This window comes from Neodiprion pinetum, chromosome 1 (genome assembly GCF_021155775.2).
Source record: "Neodiprion pinetum isolate iyNeoPine1 chromosome 1, iyNeoPine1.2, whole genome shotgun sequence".
NCBI classification, from domain to species: Eukaryota; Metazoa; Arthropoda; class Insecta; order Hymenoptera; family Diprionidae; genus Neodiprion; species Neodiprion pinetum.
Genome location: NC_060232.1, coordinates 14,194,753 through 14,219,050, shown reverse-complemented (window position 1 = coordinate 14,219,050; position 24,298 = coordinate 14,194,753). Strand labels below are relative to the sequence as shown.

The 24,298-nt window shown below is 42.1% G+C and overlaps 2 protein-coding genes across 9 annotated transcripts in view; one reads left to right on the top strand and one right to left on the bottom strand.

Annotated features, from left to right (window-relative positions):
• Positions 1 to 20,363, top strand: part of LOC124224730 (uncharacterized) — a 219,499-nt gene extending 199,136 nt beyond the window's left edge. For all 8 annotated transcript variants that reach the window (XM_069133619.1, XM_046636923.2, XM_046636924.2 and 5 more), the window contains 4 exons: positions 1,202 to 1,305; positions 14,955 to 14,993; positions 15,473 to 15,670; positions 19,428 to 20,363. In XM_069133619.1, coding sequence (XP_068989720.1) covers positions 1,202 to 1,305; positions 14,955 to 14,993; positions 15,473 to 15,670; positions 19,428 to 19,720 — 634 coding nt within the window. In that variant the 3' untranslated portion in view covers positions 19,721 to 20,363. The remainder of the gene's footprint in view (positions 1 to 1,201; positions 1,306 to 14,954; positions 14,994 to 15,472; positions 15,671 to 19,427) is intronic.
• Positions 100 to 15,578, bottom strand: LOC124224736 (uncharacterized). The gene is made up of 5 exons (XM_069133624.1): positions 15,370 to 15,578; positions 9,088 to 9,257; positions 2,225 to 8,902; positions 1,190 to 1,313; positions 100 to 210 (listed from the first exon to the last, which is right to left on the bottom strand). The coding sequence occupies exon 3, from the start codon at positions 6,904 to 6,906 to the stop codon at positions 5,884 to 5,886; it is 1,023 nt and encodes a 340-aa protein (XP_068989725.1). The 5' UTR covers positions 6,907 to 8,902; positions 9,088 to 9,257; positions 15,370 to 15,578; the 3' UTR covers positions 100 to 210; positions 1,190 to 1,313; positions 2,225 to 5,883.
• Positions 20,364 to 24,298: the final 3,935 nt, after the last annotated feature.

The following is a 24,298-nucleotide window of genomic DNA, read 5'->3' as shown; positions in this document are numbered from 1 at the left end:
AGTCACAACAATCATTCGAAAAATTGCACGCTAAATCAAAAAGCTCAATTCGAACGCAGGACAAATTGTCATGGAATGCTTCATAAACAAATAGTAAAATTTTTGGTATCGTATTTATTACTGTTCTTTCAAAATAGCGTCTTAAGAAAATTGAATTTTAGCTGTATTTCCAAGTGAAGGATCTCTTGAAGTGGCACCATCATGAACTTGCTGAAAGTAAAACAAATTGAAATATAAGTATATATTTTTACACATGCAAAACTTTAGGCCAAGTGACCGATGAAATAAACCTTAGAATGATATTGGAACTAATCCATAAAAAAGTATCTTACGATTAGGTACACTGCATCCAGTAGAAGTTTAATTAGGTATCATCCAAAACAAGTCAGACATTGTTTATTTCGTAACTCTTTCAATTTTCATCGATAAATATGAGCATACTTGATTGTATGAAAAGCTATGTAATTTTGTGCGTAAACGGTAATAAGTTATACTCGTTCATTCGTTTAATATTCTGATGTAAACCGGAAGATTTGTAAATTTTCGCACATTTGAACTCAATTACTAAAAATGATGATTCACCTTTCCGCGTTCGAAAAAACTTTCTCATTCAAATGATACTTGGTCAATCCCATAAAATACGCCATTCTGTAATGATACCATCTTATTGGAACATTAATCGACGATCATACTGTATATTCAATGTTTAACGGTTGTGGGTAGGTCAAAACATTATTTGGAAAACATATTTTTCTGCTTCATGCGTCTGTTCTATAGTTGCACCTCAATAGTAACTGGTCTCAATTTTTAGTAATTTTGAGTATTGAATTTGGTGAAAAGTTTTGTCAAAATTAAATTCTACTAATAGTTGATTACAATTGTCAATGCATATTATTTATTTCGTGAGTTATTATTGCACATATAGTGGTAGTACATATATGTTCATGTACAATCGTGAAAAAGTTTCTCATGTACTCTCATGCAGAGAATATACGGTAGAGGTTCGTGTTTAAAATGTCCATGCCAATAAATGTACCCACACAAGGTGGATATAAATGTAAAGAAAAATTATGCTTCGGACTGATTTGATTATTTCAGAATATTGATGGGTGTATCCAGTTAATCTATACGATTCTTGTTGAAATAATTTTCTGGATGTATTATCACGTTTTAATGAGAATTGACTGACTTGTTCAAGCAGAGAAAGCGACCGCCAGCACCAATTCTCGGTTGGCCCACCACCAGGAGGTATTGGCTCAGCAAACGGCGGCCGAAACAAGCTGCTTATACCGTCTTCACATTCAGGTCTGTAGCTAAGAGTATTAGAGAAGAAAGAGTGCTGAATACCAGAGAAAATCCACGATTATTCAACCCAGTCAGTAGTGATAGAAAACTTGAATTCATATTCTTACGTTTATCTTTAAATTCTCGTTTCATAAAACTGTATCACTTTGGCAAACGAATCGGCACTTATTCTGTGAGAAATTATCTCGACCCTATTGACTACAGAAATTCATATACTTGATTCGCTTTCACGTCCATCCAATCATCAATTTAATTAATCCTTTAGTGGTCATTTGAGTAATTTTTCACGTCGGGGAAATGGCTATTTCTTTAAATATGATACTTGATTTTTATAAAAATTGTTTACACGAATTTGACAGGGTTTCAATCAAAAGCTATTTAGCCGCATAAAACTGAAAAACTAAATTTGCTTAAATTGCCTCTTTAACAAAATTTGTACCCCGAAAGATGTCTAGCAATTTGAAGAAAAAAAACATTTTTTGTATCTGAATTTGATTGTGGCTATTGGACGGTTGAGCATACCACCGTGTTAGTAATATGTAAAGCTTTCCACAAGACATCGCTATGGCTACGTCATTTTTGTTCTGGTTGGTATGCAACTAAGAGCTTTAATTGTATCTCCTCTTAAAATAAAAATGTATGTGCACCTTACTGCTGTGACATGAATTGTTGAGGATGCACAAACAGATGAACTTCAAAGTATATTTCAATACAACAGAAAATTTAATTTTCAAAGAAATGTCAGTTTTAAAATTCACTTTCTTCTAGACTTGAGTCGTTTTTTCGCTAGAGATATACTTTTGCCAATTTTTCGAAACATATTTTCAGAAAATTTTCAACTTTTACTTTGAAATTTTCCGACTTTATACATGTAAATCTAACATTTTGAGGAAGAAGAGTAACAGAAATTTCTATGTACCATTTTTGACCTTTTCATTGAAGCTAATACGTCAGTTGAATCTGAAACAAGTTAATTGGATCTTTATCTCGAACCCAATATTAGAATTTTATGTCACCCAATAATGTGGAGATGGGTGAGGTATGTTCTACATAAATAGTGTAGTTTGCTAGTGTTGTTTAACCCTAGGCCATATCCATTTTTTCGTCGCATACCTGGGTCTGTAGTACCCCTTTTAGAATTCCTATCACATGACCCGGAGTAAAATGGTCATATTTTAATTTTCTCTCGTTTTTCAAATATCAATTGGCCGAGATATCCGTCTATGCATTGACAGTCGTAAAAGATGAAAACTTCTGCGATAGACTGCGGAACGAAAAAATATTATCTCTCGAGAAATACAATATAAAAAATAGATTTTGATATGTTAAGAAAATGCATATCTTCTTTCATAGTTTACCAAATTGAAAAGTTCGTCTAAATTTTGAATGTACATATTAAAAACTATATGAATAAAATTTGCTAATAAACTATTCGAAGACGAGCACCAAAAATGCGACAGGTCGTATGAAATATTCGATATTCTTGCAAAAATTTTAGAGCTTTATCAATATTTCTTTATTTTTTGTTTGAATTCGCAATATTTCAGATATTAAGCACCACAATTACATAAGAAACATTGAATTAATTGGATGATAATCGGAAGGAATGCAAATGAAGCGAATATGTCATTCGTTATATGTTATAAATATAAGTCAAAGAATCCTGCATTAATAGTTCGTTGTATGGTCCGATAGGTTACTACTTTTTAGGGTGCCGTACTCGAAAAAGAAAAACGGAACCCTCTTTATTATATAAGATAATATATAATGTAAAACACTTCGAATCGATAATAAGAGTAATAATAATTATTAAAAATTGATTTATTACAGAGAATAGCAATTAAAATTCATCAGGATAAATTATTTATACTACGACTCGTACCTATGTATTTATGTTAGACGGGGGTAACCGGGCGTTCAGTCCTGCTTGACCATTGTGCCCGGGCCCGTTGGGGCACCCTAATATGTAAGAATCGACGTGAGGCCGGCCAGCTTGGCAAATTGAAGCAGTCTGCCCACCCTTATTTCCTCAATTTTTTCTTCGCCGGTGTAGCTAGCTCCAAGGGCCCGTTTACGCGGTCCCTCGAGTCCACCACACCGGCTGATGAGGTGGAGGTGAGTCTCCTGCTCCTCCCCGCATCTCGGGCACAGGGACTCCGTTCTGAGCCCCAAGTGTACGAGATGCCTGCCCGTGTACCAGTGACCGGTAATGAAACCCACCGCGGTTTTTAGCTCGGTCCTGTTTAGATTGATGCGCGTGGCTGCTTGTGCGTGCGATGGCCCTTGGAATAGGGCCCTCGTTTGAGCCATGCCCGGTGCTCCACTCCAGGGTTCCGCGAAGCGGGTCTCCGTCCATTGCTTGGATAGGCGTTTTACGTGCCCCGGAGATAGGTCAGCGAGGCAGCCCTCGTCACTCGTGCGGCGTGATGCTCCCTCTCTGGCTAGGTTGTGTGCCAGCTTGTTGCCTTGGATGCCACTGTGTCTTGGCGCCCATATGAAGCTTACGCGGTTATTCTTTGACAGCCGTGATAAGAGAGTAATGCAGTCCCAAGTCCGCACTGAACTTACGACGTATGCGTCCAAGTGTCTAAGTGCCGCTCGGCTGTCACTAGATGTATATGTGATTCCCTTTGTAGCCGTTGCTCAGGATATGCAGGGCACAGGTCAGCAGGGCAAACAATTCGGCTTGTAGTACCGAGGCCGTGGGTCCTACGGAGAGCGAAATGCTGGTCCTTGGTCCCCCGCACCAGAAGCCGGCGCCGGTGCCCATCTCAGCTTTAGACCCGTCTGTATACCAAACGAGTCCTTTTGGTGAGCATAAATCATCTGGGTTCTTAACCCAGGTCTCCCTAGGGGGGTAAATTACCCTGAAAGTTTGGTCAAATTGGAATCTGCTAGAGCAGCGGTCCCCGGTCAGTTCCAGAACAGTCCGCGGTGCCCCTAACCGGTTTAGTATCACTGTGTGTCCCAAACCGGTGCGCTTCCAAAGCCCTAGGTGCCACAGATGTAGCGTTACCCGCAGGCATCCTCCTCCACCGTGATGTGTAGAGGCGGTAGGTCTAGAAGGGCCTCTATAGGAGTTGTCGAGGTGGCCGAAGAGCCCCCGTGATGCCCACGATCGCCATCCTGTAGATGCGGTCGTATGCTATTCGAAATGTGGTCTTGCCCATTGCGGGCCACCAGACGAGTGAAGCATAGGTGATTTGAGACAGTATGATTGCTGTGATTGGACTACCCATGGTTGTAGTCCCCAGGTTCAGTCTACCATCCTCCTGCATAATCCAGGTCCAGTAAGTGGCCGTAGCCTTCTGTGCTTGGTGGTCGATGTGGGCCCTCCATGTAAGTTAACGGTCCAGGGTGACTCCCATGTAGCGCACCCCGATAGACAGGGTTAATCTTAACCCAAAAATCTCAATTTGTCCCATCATGAGGTTGCACTTCATAGTGAAGAGTACCATCTCGGTTTTGCTAGGATTGATCCTTAGACCCTAAGATGTGCACCAGTTCTGAACAAAGTTAAGTGCCTTCTGCATCTTGCTTGTCATAGAGGGAAGGTGGTCACCTGCGACGATTAAGGTAACGTCGTCAGCCTAACCCACCGCTGTCATCATCATCTTGTCGAGCCCCGTAATTAGACTGTCCACGACCAGGGTCTACAGCAGGGGGAAGACTACGCCCCCTGTGGGCAACCCCTGCCAACTTGGGTCCTGACCTCGGTACCTCTAAGACTAACGGAGACAGTCCTGGTCTGTAGTATGTGCCTTACGCCCAACTTTGTGGCAGCTTCACAAATTGCATCGAAGGAGGTGTTGTCGAACGCCCCTTCAATGTCCATAAACACGCAAAACGCTGCTTTCTTTCGATAGGGTGGCCCCTCCACCTCCCTTTTACCAGGTGGTAGAGTGCCGTCTCTGTTGTCCTACCGGCTTAGTAGGCGTGCTGTATCTTCGAAAAGGGGTTCACAGCTAGAACTTCGTCCCTTATGAATCTGTCCACCAATTGTTCCAGTGTCTTCAGCAGAAAAGATTTTATACCGACCGGTCTCCATGATTTTGCGTGGTCATAGCAGTTCTTTCCTGTTTTCGGGATGAATACTACCCTGGTCTACCTCCAGGTTATGCAGCGTAGCCCTAGGCACGCTCGGAAGATTCTGTTCCGCCTGGTGATCAGGGTCTCGCCCACTTCTTGGAGGAGGGCTGGGAAGATCCCATCTGCCACCGGACATTTAAACCTGTCAAAGGTGTCGATCACCCGCCTGATCCTGGCCGTTGCGACGATCTCTCCTGCCGATTTCCAGTCCCGCGGTCCTCGCCTGGTTGGGCCAGCCTGTCGAGATGGTCCCTGAACTGCAAGTCCGAACCCAGAGAAGTGGACCTCCAGCATATGGGTCATTATTATTTTATCATTTATTTTTATATCATTATGTCCGAATGACTGCCATACTGCCGTCCGGCAGCGTAAGGCAGTCCAGCCTGATCGGTGGGCCTGACGAGAAGATTCTGCGGAGCTTGGCCACTAGTGGTAGAGCCTTGGTCTCGCTGCAAAACCCTCTCCAGGCCTCCGTCTTTGATCTTCTGATCAGTTGTACTCTTTCTGGGCAGCCGTATAGGCCGCCCAGTCCGTGTCCTTGTTTGTCCTAAGGGCCCGGTTGAGGAGTTTTCGGGAGCTCGGCCCAAATTTGCCCAGCTCTCCGTGCCACCAGGGTACCTTGGACTTATTTACCTTGGGCTTTGCGGGGTACGCTGCCTCAAAGGCCTGGATTATGGAGGATTGCAGGTGTATTACCTCGCTCTCCACCACGCTAGCACTGCTCAGATGGCTGCAAGGTCCCTGGAGCCTCCAGCCCAGTTCCTGTTTATCGGAGGACCAGACTGTAGCCCTGGGATTCCTGCGTATTCCCGTCGATTCCAACCCGGCTTTCGCCGCGAGGGAGAACGTGATGCGCCTGTGGTCTAAGAGTGTGTGTTCTTCTTGCACCCACCAGTCGCTGATGAGTTCCAGAAGCCTGTGGTTGCAGAGTGGGAGGTTGATCACTTTTTGTTTGTGTGAGGTGATGAAGGTTGATCTTGAGCCCTTGTTCAGTATGTCGAGCTCGACTGATGATAGGTACTCCAGCAGAGCTGTACCCCTCTTATTGGTATCAGAGCTGCCCCAGACGGTGCGGCGCGAGTTCACATCGCAGCCCACTACGAGGTGTAGCCCCTTGTCGGCGCAGTACCTGACCAAATTTATAAGTTCTTCCGTGGGAGGTGGTTCTACGGAGTCGCAGGAAAGGTAGGCCGAGCACACGACTCTGTCGATGGTTCCGTCCTTCTTCCGTTTCAGCTTGATCATGGCAGCTGCCAGGTCTCTGCTGCAGAACTGGCTGAGCCTTAGTGCCTGTTGCCTGCCTTTAATGAAGACCGCCGCCCTCGGTCCGAGTCCAGCCGCGCCTTTCTCGCACACCAACACGCCGATCCTTCTATCCAGTCCTGAAACAAGCCCCTTGTTAATCCACGGTTCTTGAATGACTGATATATCTGTTTGCTTCACCGCCAAGCTTTGGCTATGGATAGCCGAGGCCGCTTTGCAGTGTTGCAAGTCGATCTGTGAAACCTTCATCCTCCGCGCGGTCACTGGGCCGTAGGACGTCAGCTTCGCTATTTCGGGGGATGGGGGTATCCTTTTACCGAGTTCCCCCTCCCCCTTGTCCGCAGGGCGGCGAGCTAGCTGGTGCCGCTATGGCAGCTCCGCAGGTGCGGGGGTCGCACCCGGCAGTGTCCTTGCGAACCTGCCTGCACGCTCTCCTGCCTGGCTCTGCTGAGCTCGTGAGACCTAGGGGGGCGACCCCTGGGCCTCACGGCAGAGCCTCCTCCGCCTCTTCTTGTGGCAGCCCTCGTGTCCCGAACCGCGGCGCTCGCACCCCTGGTCCTTGAGCCCGAGGGTGCCACGTCTTTCGTCAGGGCAGCGGCGCGGGAGGGCCCCGCTGCCATTGCCGGCGCTGGAGCCCATTTCCGCGGCGCTTTCCCGTCCTCGCTGCCTGGCGGGGGGTCCTGCGGTCCATTCTCCGTCACAGGGCGGCCTTCTTTGAAGGAAATACGCCCTAAGCCGAAGTGGACGACAAGCCCCTCCCCCCGAGCATGTTGTTTAATTTAGCGTCTACGCCCAACACCAGATGGACGGACTTAGGTCCGTCCTTCCTGTCTCAGACCTTCCAAAAGTGGGTCTGGAGACCGATGTTTTGGCGCTTCAGCCTCCGTTTCCACTGGTATACCAGGGATAAAGACTATCATCCTCGTAAGCCTGGCAGTTCCCATTTCCAGAATATAGAGGGAAGCTTTCACCCAAGACGTCGAGGTCGGGACCGTCTGATGCAGCCAGGTCAACGCCCCGTCTTCTGAGCATGTAACCCACAGGACGCCCTGGTCATGGCGGCACTGTTTAAAGCATGGAACCTCTTCCCCTTCCGGGACGGAGTCTAGCGCCTCTACCAACGCCCGCATCCCCCTGCTCGGAGTCTAGAATGGCCCCGGGGTAATCCGAGAGAATAATAACCATCCTCCGGCCCCTGGCTGCCTCCATATAAGTCCTGGACCTGAACTTTTCTCGGCCCCTTTTGGGGCATAGATGCGTAGCGTAGGGAGTAGACTTCCGAGGGCGTGCCGTCCGAGGGTCTTGGTCTTTTTAGACCCGTCCCCTCCGACGGCACCTGGCTATCTTCTTGTCGCACCTCGGTATCAGGCAGCCCAAAAGATGGGCCGCCCGTCCCGGGGTGCGCGGATTTTAAAGGAGGGTCTCCCGCAGGGGTTGTCTCAGAGGAGGTCCCGGAGGCTATCCTGGCCTTCCTAGCCCTCCTCCTTGACGCCCCGCTGCGGCGGGCCCCGACTGCTGTTGCTGTTGCTGGGGGGTTGGGGGGTGGTCTCAGGCTGTGCCGGTCCCTCCATTCTCCCCAGCCCCAGTGGTCGTCGTGACCGACTGGAAGCAGCGTGTCAGGAAGACTAAAGTTTCCTCGTCCGCCCGCATCCCTCCGGTCCCGTCGTTCGTTGTTGTCACCGGCGAGCTGATCTCCGTAGAGACCCCCTCGCCGGGCGTTGTCTTTAAATTTGGGTTTTTTCTTTGGTTCAACTCCATTGGTGTCCCACGAGTGTGCAGGAAAGGACGGTCCGCCACAGAGCCTGCTATGTGAGGGTAAGGCTAGTACAATGGGGGGGCGCCCGGTATCCCAAGGGCATCGTTCGCGATACTTGAGACCCCAGTGCCATCCAACTTTCCGCACGATAGCTTACATCTTGACTTTAGGAGTTAGTCCGCGGCCGGGGCTTTAGTTTCCCTGGGCCGGTTTTTACGCCAGCCGGGTCCCGTATAGCTCCAGCTAACCAGGTCGTCACCCGCCCCCGCCCCGTGGGCCGGTTGCCAGCCAGTATCCAGCCGATCCCAGGCATGAGCATGCACGGTCTTCCCTGGCCGTCCTCCTATCCGTTACCCGGAGATGCGCTCGGTTGGCGCTTAACCTGTATCCTCTTGCTCCATTAGGGGTACGGGGTCCGCGTATATTACGACTCAGTACCGAATTCTAAGACATAAAATGCAAAAATTCGTGTTCCAATACTTTTTATTACTGAAAAACAAATAAAGCAAGATGAAAATTCATTCAAATGTTATTGCTGAAAGATATTTAACATTTGCTGAAAATGAAGTGTAAATTATGAAAATTTCATTCCGTTGACAAAAGTTACATGAATGCCACTCCAGAGTATTCGTGGGCGTGGCTCCACTTTCGGTGTACACTGTTCAGTGACTCACAAGGAAAGTATTGGACCTCCGGATAACAGATTCTGCCAGAACTTCTGGGGGTGTGTCATTGTTCCGAAATATGGAGCTTCTGATGTGTAGTTTCCTCCATTGGACCATCTTTCACTCGATTTACAATTCATAAGTTCGTCAAAAATTTGGAATTTATCCTTACCATAAATCTGAAATAATAATATATCTATTTATACTTGAATTTATAAGGGGCTATTCAAAAATTGAATAAAATTTTTAAGGGGCATCGGAGGTCCGCGAGTTTCTTACGTCTTCTTACGAAGACGGCAAGCAGATGTAAATCTTATGTTACGAAAGATTTTTTTTCATTTTCTTCCAAAACACTTTTGAGATGTGTGAAACGTTTGTCTTGATTTTCGTCTATCCGAAGCGTGAGATGCTAATAGATAGATACTATTGATATATATTTGTTGAACCGAACGTGCTGGAGAAAAAGGACATGCGAAGGATAGAGTCGTGTGTTGAATATATAAAACAACGTACCGAATATCGTTCTATATTATATAAAGATATCGCCGCCGCCACCGGTGCCGTGTCAGGCATCCCGAACCTACCCGAATTTAACCGAAGTTACCCGAACTTGCCGGAATCTATCCGGAAATACCCGAACCTTACCTAACCGAACCATGTATGAAAATGGGGGCTTGCGCGCGAGGCCTCCCTAGTATATGTATATAATGTGTGGCGTGGATTTTTCCCGCTTCTCGATCACTCGGAGCAAATGACCGAGAACTTACCGCGTGCACAATAATTCGGCGTCCACGATGTACCCTGGATCTAAAAACAATATCGCAAAGTTTTGTTGGGCGCCTGGCGTGATCAATACGCCTCGAAACCGTTGATGCGCTATGCCGCGACAATATGCTCGGTAGCTCAGTACCGTGGAGAGGGGAGGGGTAATTTTTGGGTAGAGAGAGAGCGAGATACGCAACACCAACACGTTATTTTACTAAGCAATGATAGAATCAAACAAATATATTTTCTGCCAACGATAATATAAACACAAAAAATATTTAAAAAAATAATAATTCAAACCTTGCTCGTTGCGACTCAAAATGCCAAACAATAAAAATAATAATTCATAATTCGCTATTCGCGATTCATACTCAAATACTTAGATTTAACAAAAAAAATTATATAATAGAAAAGAAGAAAAAAAAATGACTAAATCTAGACGACTTCTTATGCCTACTTGCGCTGGTCGCTGCCTTAACAATAAACAATAGCTCCAAAATTCGAAAACAGAAGTTGACCCGTCGCGCCGACCGCGATCGTCCTCTCCGGTATCGCGCAAATCGCCACTATTAGCCTCAAGGGCAAGAAACAAAAAAAAGAAACTCGCTCTGGCCGCGTTACTTACAATCTTAATTATTATCTTAACTAATATGTTCTTCCTCGGGATTATCTACAACTTATTATCGCGCATCCGAGCTCAACCTACTCCGTGACGTTTGAATGCGGTTCGCGAGTTTGAACGCTCCCCCTGTGACGATCTGCGACCTACTCGAGGGGTGACACTTTATTTGAACAGACTCGACGTGACCCCGTGCAACGGAATTTGGTTGCACTCGATTTGAGACCCTTGTGCCTCGACTCGAACCCGTGGCTCTACTCGACCTACTTGATCGCTCAAAAGTGGCTCTACGTTATTGCTCACAACTCAGGCTACGGTCACCAAGCAGATGTATCGGCCAAAGAATTTCGAGTACTTTCGATAACAGAAATCCTCGTTGGCTATCCGTTCCTTGGCAAGCGGTATTTAATGTCTCTCGAAATTCTCTCGCAAGAATATTAGCAGCGCTTACCGCTCCACATCCAGAAGACGAAATCACCAACTCCCTCGTTACAATTTCTGGTCATCGTCGCTCGCAACAACACAAACTCTTGGAGACAAAAGAAACGAAACTCAACTATCACCGTATGCAAGTGCCTTGGTTAACCGCCAGAACTAGAGTGACTTTTCTGATGGCCGATCGGCCGTAACGCCGATCTCGTCACGCTAATCCCTTCATGACGTCATGACCCTAGGAATGCGTAACAATCGATCCGTCATCGATTTCGGAGATTGCGCAAGTTGACGCGCACCTGTCGTCGCTTCGCGGCACAGAACTTAACGCTAGATCGCGATGTCGTCTTCCGCGCAGCTCTACGGTGGTCCGGGGTTGGGCAGAGTGGTGCTCCCTCGTCGCTAGCCGGTCTCTCGCGGTTGCCTTGGTCAGGTGTAGGCGGGGTGAGCGGGGAAGCTGCGGCGCGCTGGCCGCCAGCGGGAATCGCGTCCGCCTTGGATTCCCGCGCTGCAGGGACCTGCGTTGGCTCCCCCGCCGCAGCCTCGGCATCCTTCACGCAAAATCTTCGCGGTTTCGCTGCGCCTCGAAATATCCTCGGCGTCGGAGTTGGTCGCTGGCCTGTGGCCGGTGTACTCAAAAGAAATAAAAAAAAAAATCCTGCAATATCTTAATCGTGATTCGCTATTTCGTCCCTGTCGAAGCTCGGATGCGAGACTCCAGTTCTGGCGCTCCCCTATTATGATTTCGCGACCCGATCTCTGAAGCTCTTATTCCTGGGTTCCGCCCAAGGTTCAGAGACCACCTTGTAGCTGGCATGCTTAACAGAAATGTCACGTTACAAATGATGACTATATGTTCTTTATTTGCTTTACAAAAGTTTATACCGTGTCACTAGCTTGAGAGCTCTTGCTCGAAAAACTCGAACGTTGCGTACTCGTTTTTTTGTCTATCCCGACTCAGAAGAAGGGTACATACGTCCCTACACGCTTCTCAAAGCTACTCGAAGCGTTGAGATGCGCACGCATCTTATACATACTGAGCGCGAAGGCCAACCTCAACAATATTTAACAAGCCACCGCTTCTATTCTGTTTATAGAGTGAGAAAGATCCCAGTTCAATTTACCTGTTCATTTTGTTATAAGAATGATGAATATCTATTGATAAATCATTCATAATTTTGTTTATTTTGTCCTGTTTGTGAATTTTCCGAAACCTTATGTAAAATAAGGGCGGTAAGAGAGGCCGCGGGGAGGGGACCCCTCCCGGTCCAGGAAATCTTCCAGAAAAGGCCTTACGTACTTTATGGGTGACCCCTAAGAATCTGATGTCGAACTTTAACGGAGGATAATGAAAATTAATATTTCAGGGCAAAATATACAATAAATTTCTTTTAATAAGGTATTCCAATCATTCAACTGCTAATTTAATCAATTTTAACTAGATAAAGAACGGCCCAATGGATACACATCAGACAGAAACAAATAACTGTTACTGAGCGTGAATACTTCGGTACATTTCGAGTTTTATTATCAAAATAAATTGTAACACCATTATAAGTAACTTTGGTTTGCTGTTTGGTCATCGTCGCATCCAAAGGAAACACACGGTTGCAGGATTCACATGCAATAACTCCTACTATTTTTTTTAATTGTTTTATTGCAATTTATTGCATTTCCCGATGGCGTTGTCTTTATTCTTTGATAACTGACACTTTCTTTTCAAGTTTCTGTCAAGAAAAGCAATCTAAAGCAACAAAACTTGGTTACAGTAATTTTTCAGATTGTGATCATTTTTTTGGTTGAACGTCTTCTCAAGTTTGCGTACCTTAACTACTTCAACGATAACTGTGGTTCAATTTTAAAAGCTTGTATTAGTTTTCTTAGACCGATTTTGCAGTTTGGTCATGGCTTTATCCACAGAGGTAGGCTTACAATTAGACATTTCACCATTTTTCAGTGGTAGAGACGGTCCCACTTAAAAATCGTTAAAAAACCTTATTTAGTAATGCTCCATTTCCGTCTAAATGCAATGAGATGTGTTAGGAAATATTTCAATCAAATGGCGTGAAATGTACAAGCTAGAATCGTTCATTTGCAGTCCTCATAGAGAACTGCAATGAATTTTTTTGCAATTACAAATTCTGATTCTTAGGTAGCAATAACATGAAGGATTATCAAAAACCTAGCCTAATTTTAGCTGTTCAACTTTCCATTTCATAGCAGAAGTAAACCAAGTGCATATTAAGTAAGTTAGCCGATGTAATAATACAAAAAACTGGTCGATCAAACAATTTCTCATATCAAGTGAGATAATTTGTGAAATCATTTTTGCTGACTTAGCATTTTTCGTAAATTCTGACCGTGAACTGGAATCCAGCACTGCTGCCGATACTCTTAGACTGTAGTGTACATTGATAATTTTGAAAGAATCTTGACAATAAAATAGTTATTAACGTGAACTATAATAATAACTATGAGATGTATTGATCGACATTTCAATATGTATCCTTTCAAAGGAGTCCTTTGTCATCGCTGTATTGACCTTGTCGGATTCTAATTACATCTAATCTGGTAATATTGGCTAAATTTTGAACTGTACAGAGAGTGCTAATCAATACTGAAAGAGGTATGTAACAGCCCTGGTAACAACATTTTGTTTCAGATATACTCTTTGGTAATAAAAAGTCCAAAGGCGCTGCCTTCTGATAAATTGAAAACTATTCATTTATATTTTGATGTTTATTGAATGTATTCGGAAACCCGTCTAGCCATTTAATTAGAATGAGCTTGGTACGCCTAAACTTAAGGATTGTTAGAGACGGTAATGAGAAAATACCTGCGACTAGTTCTACTGTATAAACGTTTCTTATGTTGTATACCTATGCTTAGCTTATAATTAGACCAACCTTATTGATCAGCACTAGTTTGTTCAGTGCATAAATATTCCATAGAATATTACGTCTGTGAATTTCCACCATTTTTCTCATCGTCCTCAATGAATTTAGCACAACAAGGGGAATAATTGCAGTAGAAAATCTACCATAAATCTACCATATGATATTTGTACATTTATATTTTAGAACTTGCAACTTCTAGTCAACGTACTTCATAAACAACCTTTTCATACTCTATATCCTGGGCTGGCAGATTTCGTTTCAGAAGAAGATGAATACATTATGCAATTTATTTTCAGATGTGGAGTTCACGACTGGAGAAATCAAGTCGACTCAGTTGATACTCAGAAATTTATTTATTTTCAGATTCCATGCCACGCCGGTTCCGCAGAACATTTTATATTAACGTTGAAGACCTTTGATTTTTTAAATGCATCAACTATTGAAATATTACATCTCCTAAAGTTTGAGTAGGTTTTGTTAAACAATCCACGAATGTCATAAGGTTTAATAATATAAAAAAACATCACTTTCCGTCTTTTTCAGATCCTCACTCACGTAGAGTGTTTCATTTTTGAAAAAGTATGAAACTACTCCATTGAAATTTTTTTCATTGCGTTTTAGCTACTGACGAAAAAATTTTCAGATTAACTGTCATACCAACGTCACTAGAAGCAAACAGTGAATACTTTTGATATTTCAGAATTCAATAGATTTCCAGCAACGTCAACTCTAAATGTGCTGATCCTAACTTTTGAATTCATTCAGTCATGTGGAAAGTTCATTCAAGAACAGGCTGAAATACAAATTCGTACTTATCCATGCTTCAAGGGTTGAATCAAACTTTTGATCCATTATTGAAAACTTTGAACAACCAGCTAACTGTTATTACCCAGAGCTTAGCGATTTCAGGAGAAGGGAAAATTTGGAGAGATTTATTTTTCCAGTCTCTCTTCGTAAATTGATTTTCAACTACATGTTCGCTTATATATATATTATTATATTATATATAAATAAATATATATATATATATATATATATATATATATATATATATATATATATATATATATATATATATATATATAATGAAAGTATATCTTTTGTCCTTCACAACGACACGTACATTGTTGCATTATTTTGATGAAATCTTTTCTGTTTGTCAGGTGAAAAACGATGTGGCGATAAACATGTCATCAAACAAGGTATATCTATTACTCGATAAATACTTTTTCTTGGAAAAAATATTTCGACAGAGAATGTGGGATACCTTGAAGGAGGTAGTCCCAGTTTCGTGTTTGTTTTTTAAGTTAACTTTAAGTAGCTGCTATTAGTATATTAGTATACTAGTACTACTGTACTAGTTTTATTCTTGTGTTGACATATTTTAACACTTCTCACATGATAACTTCGAAACCGTTCATTGAATTTTGACAGAGTTTGTTACAAATTCTGCACAACATTTTTTTTTTACGTTAGGAACTTGGGAAAAAATCGGTGCCACAAAATTCGGTGTGGGCAGATTCACCATTCTTATCCGGCCTAGACCCTTTGGTAGGTTTTTGGTAGATAAAAACCTACCTGTGTAAAATTTGACAACGACTGTCTCTTTTAATTTGTCTTGATTTCACTCCGATTCTTTATGATAGTTACTCTCTTTTACCCATTATTCGTCTGTGTTTAGGAAATGAGCAAAATTATGCTGCTGCTGAATCTGGCGGGATGATTCCTGTCAGACCGCCACCCCAGGCACCATGGCAACCTTATATGAGAACTCAATGGGGACGACCTCTACTGCCATCTCGAGATGGAGAGCATCATGTGTTCTATCCAGCACCTCCGCCAATCAACATGCCTCCTCCGCAGATCCGGCCGCTCAGAAGTAGGTTGAGCCACTCTCGTACAGAAAACACAAGTGTAAAACTAAAAACTCAACTATTGATAAATACTATTCAGAATCTCACCATCGGTAGGTTTAAGACAGTGGATTTAAGACTGTAAATTTACGAATACTGGCGGCTATTCACTAGTATGGTATAGAACAGAGTAATACTATTTTTGTATTACTTACATGTGAGTAATACACAACTAGTTAATATTACCCTACTCGTGAATGGTACATGGAGTTTCTTAGAATTTTTGAGAAGGTGAATTCACAAACACCGCAGAGTATCACCAACAATCCGATCCCTTTACTACGTAGTTACCCAGTGAAAAAGAATTCTTAAAAATCGGTTATTTTTTCGGCTGTCACAGTGGTTTTCCCGTTTAAGAAAGTGAAGGGATCGTCTCACATCAAAAAGAATAAAAAAATTGACAATTGATAGTGTGAATAAAATGAAATTATAATCCAATTTATAACATGCAATTTGACGTCAATAACTGAAAAAATCTACATTTTTTCTTCATTTCTTTAGGATGACTATTCAGCCCCATTATTCTTGACCAGTATTATCTTAGTAGTATACCACTTGTGCACCGCAAAGACAGACAATATCGTAGCAGTATGATGGTATTAAGGAAGTAACGCAACTACCCACCTAGTCTTACAAACATTTGCCCGTGGTTTGACCTAAGTAGTACTTAATCTGGCATCGTCGCTTTTCATTGATTGTGTGCGCGTGTATATGTGTGTCAAATATGCCGTCGACAACTCATCAGCGGTATCAGTGAATTTCTTTTAAGCGCCAGTTCGAAATGCCTAAAGAAATGAAGCCAAAATTTTATTGAAAAGGTAAAATATGTCGTGTAAACAAAAAACGAAGAATTATAAAAAATGTAATAGCCTGCACGAGCTGTCACATACGTTGAAATTTCAAAATGCGCGCTCATAACCTCGAATATGCGACGTTGCAATGTTCTTAGCGAGGGTCCGAAAATTCGCTATTAATACTTTTTATTGTTTTTATTATGCCTATCATAAGTCACCTTTGAATATTTTTAAGCCGGATAAATTATTCTGAGTATTTCATCTCTCTGCTGTTTACATTTCATTCTGATCTATCCATCAATTACGGAGATATAAGGAATAATGTGCAGCCAACTCCGTCATTTCTCATAAGAAGCCACTTTAAAGTGGCTTATCTCTCTATCCAATAAAAAAGTTTCAAACAAATGAACAGGTAGAAAAAGATTATAATAACAATAGTAAAAAAAAGACTATAATAACAATAGTATAAAAAAGATTTTAATAACAATAGTATACGCATGAAGTTGGTGGTGGGGTGAGATCCCGAAAACAAAACAAAAAGCATCTAGCAAACCCTTTGACAGCTGTCATCGGCTGTTTATGACAGTCTTTGACAAATATCTTTATAGGTATCTGTTTCTGACGCGCAAAAAATGAACATGCAAACGAAAATTATCAAGATGATTCCCGACGGGAATTGTCTTTCTCGCGCGTTGGCGTATTGTGTATACGGCACTCAAGATCGACACGCAGAGGTGAGACTGAGTATCGTTTCAAATGTAGTGGATAATTGGTCTACATTTGCGGGTTTTATTACAGGTAACGAGTCAAACGGTGCTGTGATTAGGTCACCTGGTGTTTACAAATCACATACGAATAAAAATGGAATATGAGGGGGAGAAGCAGAATTAGCTGCAGCTGCGGACATTTTTAAAATATGTTTAATCGTGTATCGCGAAGAACAAATTCATCCACACCGGATCGGATCACAAAATGAAACACAATTCTCGCTACTCTTTACCGGCGACGGAGACAGTGGACACTTTGATGTCTTGCAGAACCAAAATAAAACTCAGATAGTGAGTAATAAGTATGAAAAGTAACAATCAAATGATAGTAAATCTAAATATATCACCAAACAGTCAAAAGGACAGCCAGGATTTACGATGACAATGGAGAAAGGAGGAGTTTCAAGCAGCAGACAAGGCGATGAAGATGGTGGATGGTCGGAAGTATCACAAAAGAAAGAGGAAAATAAAATTGTAAGTGCGAAGAACCAAATAAGCCAGAGAATAATAATAAACAAATATTCCTATAACCAGGCAAGAGGACGACCAGGATCTATGTTAACCACAAGAGAAAGAGGTGTTTTGCGGAGTGAACAGCAACACAAATATAGAGAAAAAAATAATATAAAGAAGGTGATGTTGGAGAATAACGGGCAGAGCGGTAGCAAAAATAATTCAGCAAGTCAAGGAGATAGATCGATATCAGTAGAGAAGGAAAACCAATTGTCAACCAACAAATGGAAGCTTAGATTGATGAAAAAAAGAAAAGTAAGCACAGAAGGAATTGAAGTCGATAGCAAGTGCAGACCTGTCATCAAATCAACATGAAGGAATTCGCCTGTCTACTAGACAATGCGTAAGGAAATAGTGAGGCGCGCAGTGCCGAGATGGGGTTGGCGCGCGAAGCGCGCAGGGGCGAAGCCCCTAGTAAAGATATGAAAAGAATTACAAATATCTCGCGTAAAAACCCACCTCGGATCGTAAAAATTTTCATGAGTTCTTTTTACGTTATAATCGAACATTCTGCCAAGTTTGGTATTTTTCTGTCCATCAATTCTATTTCCTGCGTTACTTCCTTAAGTGGCCAATCAGTATGTACATTCACCGGTACTATCTCGTAAATGTGCGGTAGTATCTAGTATTCACAAAATCTACAGTTTTAAAACTATTATAAAATTCGATTCAGTCTGTGGTATACTACTGGTGAGTGGTCATGGCGATAGTGAATAACCGATCTTATTCTACAACTGTACTCATTGGTTAATCCAATAAAGAATATTATGCTATATACAGTAAGATTTTGAGCAAATGAAGCCGTCCGAAACAAGACACAGGTGGCCCATATAGCAGCACGCTCTCTCTCGTTCGTGAGTTAGGGTATGTTCGACAACAGAGCGCGTACTACATGGACCGCCCGGGCCTGGGTTCGGACTGTTTCATTTTCTCAAACATTCACCGTATACGTGGCATCCGGGGGGTGCATACGCCTTATTGTTAGTATCAATAAATATATCATAATGATGAAGTATTTTGCATTCGCGTCAAGCGCGGTATGGGATTACATATTTGACTGTCGTAGAGAAACAATTTTATTTTTGTTCTTAATTCAAAATATGCGTTTGCAAGTTGCACCCTTTATTTACCCGCGAATTCACTTTATTCATACTTATAGAAATACACGTTTTCCAAAACCCGTGGATAAGACGAATGGCTACTCTTTGTTACCATTTATAAGTACATGTCAGTATAAAAAAAAATGTTTTGTAGTAAAAACAGCTGTACTATGGCCTAAAGTATTCCAAGTTCTGTTGTAATTCGATTTTTTTTATGTTGATGGTAGTAGTAGTACATATTATGATTGAATATCACAACTAACCACCAATTGTGCGAGATGCAATTGGTTCGTAATGAGATCGTTGCGCAAGAACACGCCTTATTTTCTTTAATCATGGTTATAACCACTAAGAAGTTGATTAATTACCCAACATGTTACGTACCGTCCATAGTGACTATGCAATGTACTAGGTACTTACATTAAGTAGTTACTATTCGGTTCCTATACTACTTGTATAGTACGTTCTGGAAGCTGAGTAGTTTTTCAAAACTTATCAAGGAAGATCTCTTTCTTAAGTTGTTCATTCAATACTTAACATTTGTTTTAGATCAACCAGACGACAGCCGATCACCGCAAGGTCACCAAAACGTAGGAACTGACCATCTTTCCATCCCCGAATATCATCCAGTACGTCACTACACAACAAAACCTCCCCCATATAATTCAGTGCCGTTAATGCAATCTGTTTGCAACCCTCCACCGCCGCCCCTACTGCAACAGCAAGGACAACAGCAGGTGCAGCATACGCAACCCTATCAAGTTCCAATCTCTCAATCTTATCAACCATCCATCTCGTGCCCACCATGGGTGAATCAGGGACATGAAGGTGCTCAATCTTAATAATTATGAACTAACCACAAACAATTGTAATAGATGGACAATTATTGTGATAACAAGAATTGCGCGACGGTACATTTGAATGCAATAATTGATTTATACCAGATAGCCAGAATAAGTCCTGGAACTAGTCTACATATATATTTAAATTATTGACGGTTTTTTTTTCTAATTAAGCGATTCGTATAAATCGACTGTAATTAATTTGCTTGGATGTAATTTTACCGAACATATGGATGAAAATAGATTCGCTTGTTGAAAGCTTTGTTGTCATAAAAAATGTTTTCCGATAATATAACGATACCACGAGCGTTATTACCTCTGTTTCTTCTATTTAGCTTGATACTGTTCATAATGATTGCACTAAATACAGTGTATTTGTGAATAACTGGAAAAATACGTTTACGTTTGGAACGCTAATATTGCAGTATTACCAGATGAGAATATTTTGTTCTGAATAGTGGGGACTTGTCGTAAGACCTGCTACAGTACTATTTTTCACCACACGACTCAGAGAGCATAGAATTCGATTTATATCCAACTTACTGTTGGCAGCAAATCAAGTCGACTAATTTATAGGTCATAAAAAAAAAAATATTCAGGGCAAATAGTCGATCCGAAATGCTAACTGTGAGTTCATAAACGCCCACTAGATTTTCGATGTACAGTCGATGGTACGAAAGTTGACTAGCTATCAAATAAAAGTCAAAAGAAACTTTAAAATTTTGTTACGAATGTTACATGTGGACGGTTGTCTCCTGACACTATCTCCAGCACAAAGGCGCCAACGCGCTTGTGGACTGCAGTAGGGACCTTGGTTAGAACTTTTCTCAGCTGCCTCCTCGATGTTGATGGGTTCTTGGTTGCCTAGGTTCCCTTCAAGTCAGCTCAGTCCGCCTACCATGTCTTATGTATTAATAAAGTCTTATTTAACTGGTGTCGCAGTTTATTCAGTTATTAGAAATACATAAGCTTATACAGTCGTGCGACTTGAACCTTGTTCAGCCATGTTTTTGCTTCTCCACTCACCGTTCTGGTGGCATATTCGCAACGTCTTCAAGCCGCATACATAACACCATGGTGGAATGTTGGTTTCGATGGGGGCCAGAGGCTAATCCAGCACTCTACACCCCCGGCGTAATATTCCTTAACCAGGCTGCTAGTTTGTCAAATTAAATGGGTCACGTTCCGACTCACCTGCAAACGTTCATTCTGATTGCTGGCGAAATTTGATGACCTGACAGTGAAATGACTGAGTCATCCGCAGCCGGAAAGGGAACAAGGCTAGAGGTTCGTTGGTAACAAAAACAAGACTTTTTTGATTCTGTGACATGCATTGTGGTCAATGCTTCACGATATTCATTTTTTTCTCCGACTCTTCCTCAGTCTCGATGTTTTCGACGACATTCGCGAATCTACGATCGACATGTTGCCAACTTTATACTTATTTGCTGTCATTTTCATCAGACTCGGTGAAATATTACCATTTTTCCCAATTTTTTACACTCTTAAGTGAATTTTTTTTTTAATTCATATTCATTCGAAATAGTCAAATAATAGTCAGGATCTTAACAAGTTTACTATCTGAGATGAAGTCAACAAATATCTTTAAATGAAGGTATGCTTGCGCAGAGGGGAAGGTGTTTGTATGTCATCGTATCACACCGGATAGTGCGACCAGCTGTATGCTCCTGCTTTCGAGCCAGTCACAGAAGAGTGGAAGTACACCCTTACTGATGCACGCACTCCCTAAACAGCCATGATATGATTAGGCTACACTACAATTCAGGCGTCTGCAGGCGTATTGCTATGCCGATTTTCCTGCAAAACGTTACTTGCGTAGCGTGTCCGCAACGCTCTCGGCAAGAATAGTTTATGGTCAGGGAAGTGGGGCAAGCCAAGGAAAGCAAAGAATAGAGTATCAAAAACAACGAAATAATTTTAACGTACTAGCGCTATAATCGAAAGCAAAGCAATGTAGATTGCAATTAAAATCTTAATTAAATAAAAAATTAAGACGCTATAAGAGTGACGCGCAAATAGTGGTTAAAAAAAAGGTACAAAAAAGCTGGTACTCTAGGAAACCCCGAGAGGGGACACTTTACAGGCTAGCGAATAAGATACTTCAGGATTTTTGTTTATTTTTTTTTCGAGTAAATTTGACAGCGTCTTGTGACAACGGTAGCGGAGAATTTTTACGAAGAAACAACAAGAATGAAGCTACATCGTGAGCGGTAGACCTCACGCGAGGCTACGGAGAGAGCGCCAACGCAACGTACAGCTCTGCCGCAAGGGAAACCGAGGCGGACGAGATTCCCGTTGTTGACCAGCAAGCCATAGCCACCCCGCAGTGCCCAGCATCGTACAGCCTCGCGAAGCCGCCACCACGCCACAGCCGAACGATGGAGCACCGTCGAGCCCGGCAGCCAATCAACGGTATGCCACAGTGGAAATCAAAGTTAGCGATAAGCTAGATCTTGAGATTTATGTTCGAAGTCCATGTTCGAATTTCGGCTTCGCGTAGCAGAGCTCGTCACTTCTGGCGCTAGAGAAGAGCATTGGCAAAATTTATAGTTAGTTAGGGTCAAATTGGAGCGCAGTCGTTGTTTTTCTGCGAATTAGATTCCGAGTTTTTATTTTTGGTTGTTTTGTGGTTTCTCGCGAATCGAAAAAAGGAGTGCTTATGTACCAATACGGGGTGGGAAAATTTTTAGTGTGGCTTCGTCGCAGTAAATGCTAATTATTTCTAGCAAACCAATTTCGAGATTAATTTAAATTGGCGCACCGATTGACGGTTGGTCATTTTGTAATTGCGTTACGAGAATATTCGAAATTCGTGTGCCGATTTTCTTATTTGGTGGCCATAGCTTGAGTTTTCGCGAGAACGCATAGAGTTAATTTGGCTTGCTGAAAATCTAGAGTAGAGTCGCGGTTTTGAGTACAGCCGTTTCATTCGTAAATTGCGTGCAGCCCAATTCCGCTGCACGGGGTCTAATTGCGTTAACGTGTTTGGAAAGTGTCACCTCTCGTATAGATCGCGTATCTCAGTGTGAGCATCCGGTTGAGCTGTATAGTAGTTGCACATTCCGCAAAAATAGAAGTTTCGGATGTGTTGCTGAAAGGATTCGTCCAATAAAACACCGTTCTCACTAGGATTCACGATGAAAAGGATAGATTTATTAATATAGACTTTGGCGTGTAGCTCTTACATAGAAATCAGAATCTGAATAATAATAACAATAATGTATTATTACCGGAAGTTGAAGTATATATATTCTTTGTTTGTTTGAGACGATGGTAATGTACCGACAGTAGATAGGGTCTGTGTGCTCAGCCAATACGGCCCTTAACAGTTGCGTTTTATACGTTGAGTCCTGAATGAAGCTGGAGTTTACTCCGAGGCTTGGGGTAAGCCGATTCATAACGATTTATTTCTTTTCTTTATTCGTGTTGAATTAGGCTGCGATTAGCACATTAGCTATTAAGGTTCTTCCTTGGTGTCGTTGCAAATTGCGTATCGACGATATTAATCAATTTACTCAATTCTCTTTAGCGATTAGCGCCACGTCCAGTTGTAAGATCGCGGTTAGCGCATTTGAATGATCCTTTTTTTTGGTTCTATTGAATTTGTTGAATATCAATAGTGCGACTAGCGCAAGTAGATTAAAGATTTATTCGATATTTTATTTTTCGTTATTGTTTTTTTTTTTTTTGAAATCGCGAAGAGCGAATTAATCATTTTGTCTTTTTATGTTTTTGTATCGTTTCGATTGCAGAATATATTGTTGTATTTTCTTTTGGTTAAATTGCGACGCCTTTCGAGTGTCCATTCTTTCTCGCCACAAAATTACCCCTCCCCTCTCCCCGGTATTGAGCTACCAGTGTCTAAGAATACAGCCGAGAATTAGCCGAGCTGCCAATTGAGAGGCGCGTCGATCACGCCAGGCACCCAACAGAATTTCGCGATATCTTTTACAAGATCTGTTATTTTCAGCTTTCATCGCGGGTCGCAAAATTATTGTGCACATGGTGAATTCTCGGTCGCTACTCCGGGTGGCTGAGTAACAGAGAAAATCTGCGTCACAGTATAGACTACTGTGGACAGATATTGATAAACTTGAGATGCAGAAAATTGTTTTCGAACAAAATCAAAATTATTTGGAGACGGTGTTGTCGCAGTATCTAATTGGTCTGAAGGTACTATAGATTTTTGAACCAAGTTTATCCGATTACATAAACGTAGGCTTGGCGAGACTATTAGCTCTGCGTCTAGCCTTATAAAGACGTCCGCTGTTCATCGAACCAGTTCAAAGTAGTCTAATAGTTATGACTAATTTGTATTATTTTTTCTTACGAATAGTTCTAAGCCTATGAATAAGAAACACACGAACATCATTTTCTTCTATTATATTCTACGAATTGAATCAGTGTCAAAAAAATTACATTAGCACTGTCACAAATTATATTGTTCATATTGTATCTCAACAGTTATTTTCTTGAAATTTATGAATTTGCGCTGACATTCCCATTGCTGACTTCGTTTGCTCGAAACTTTATGTGCCTAGTTTCCCGAAAGATCAA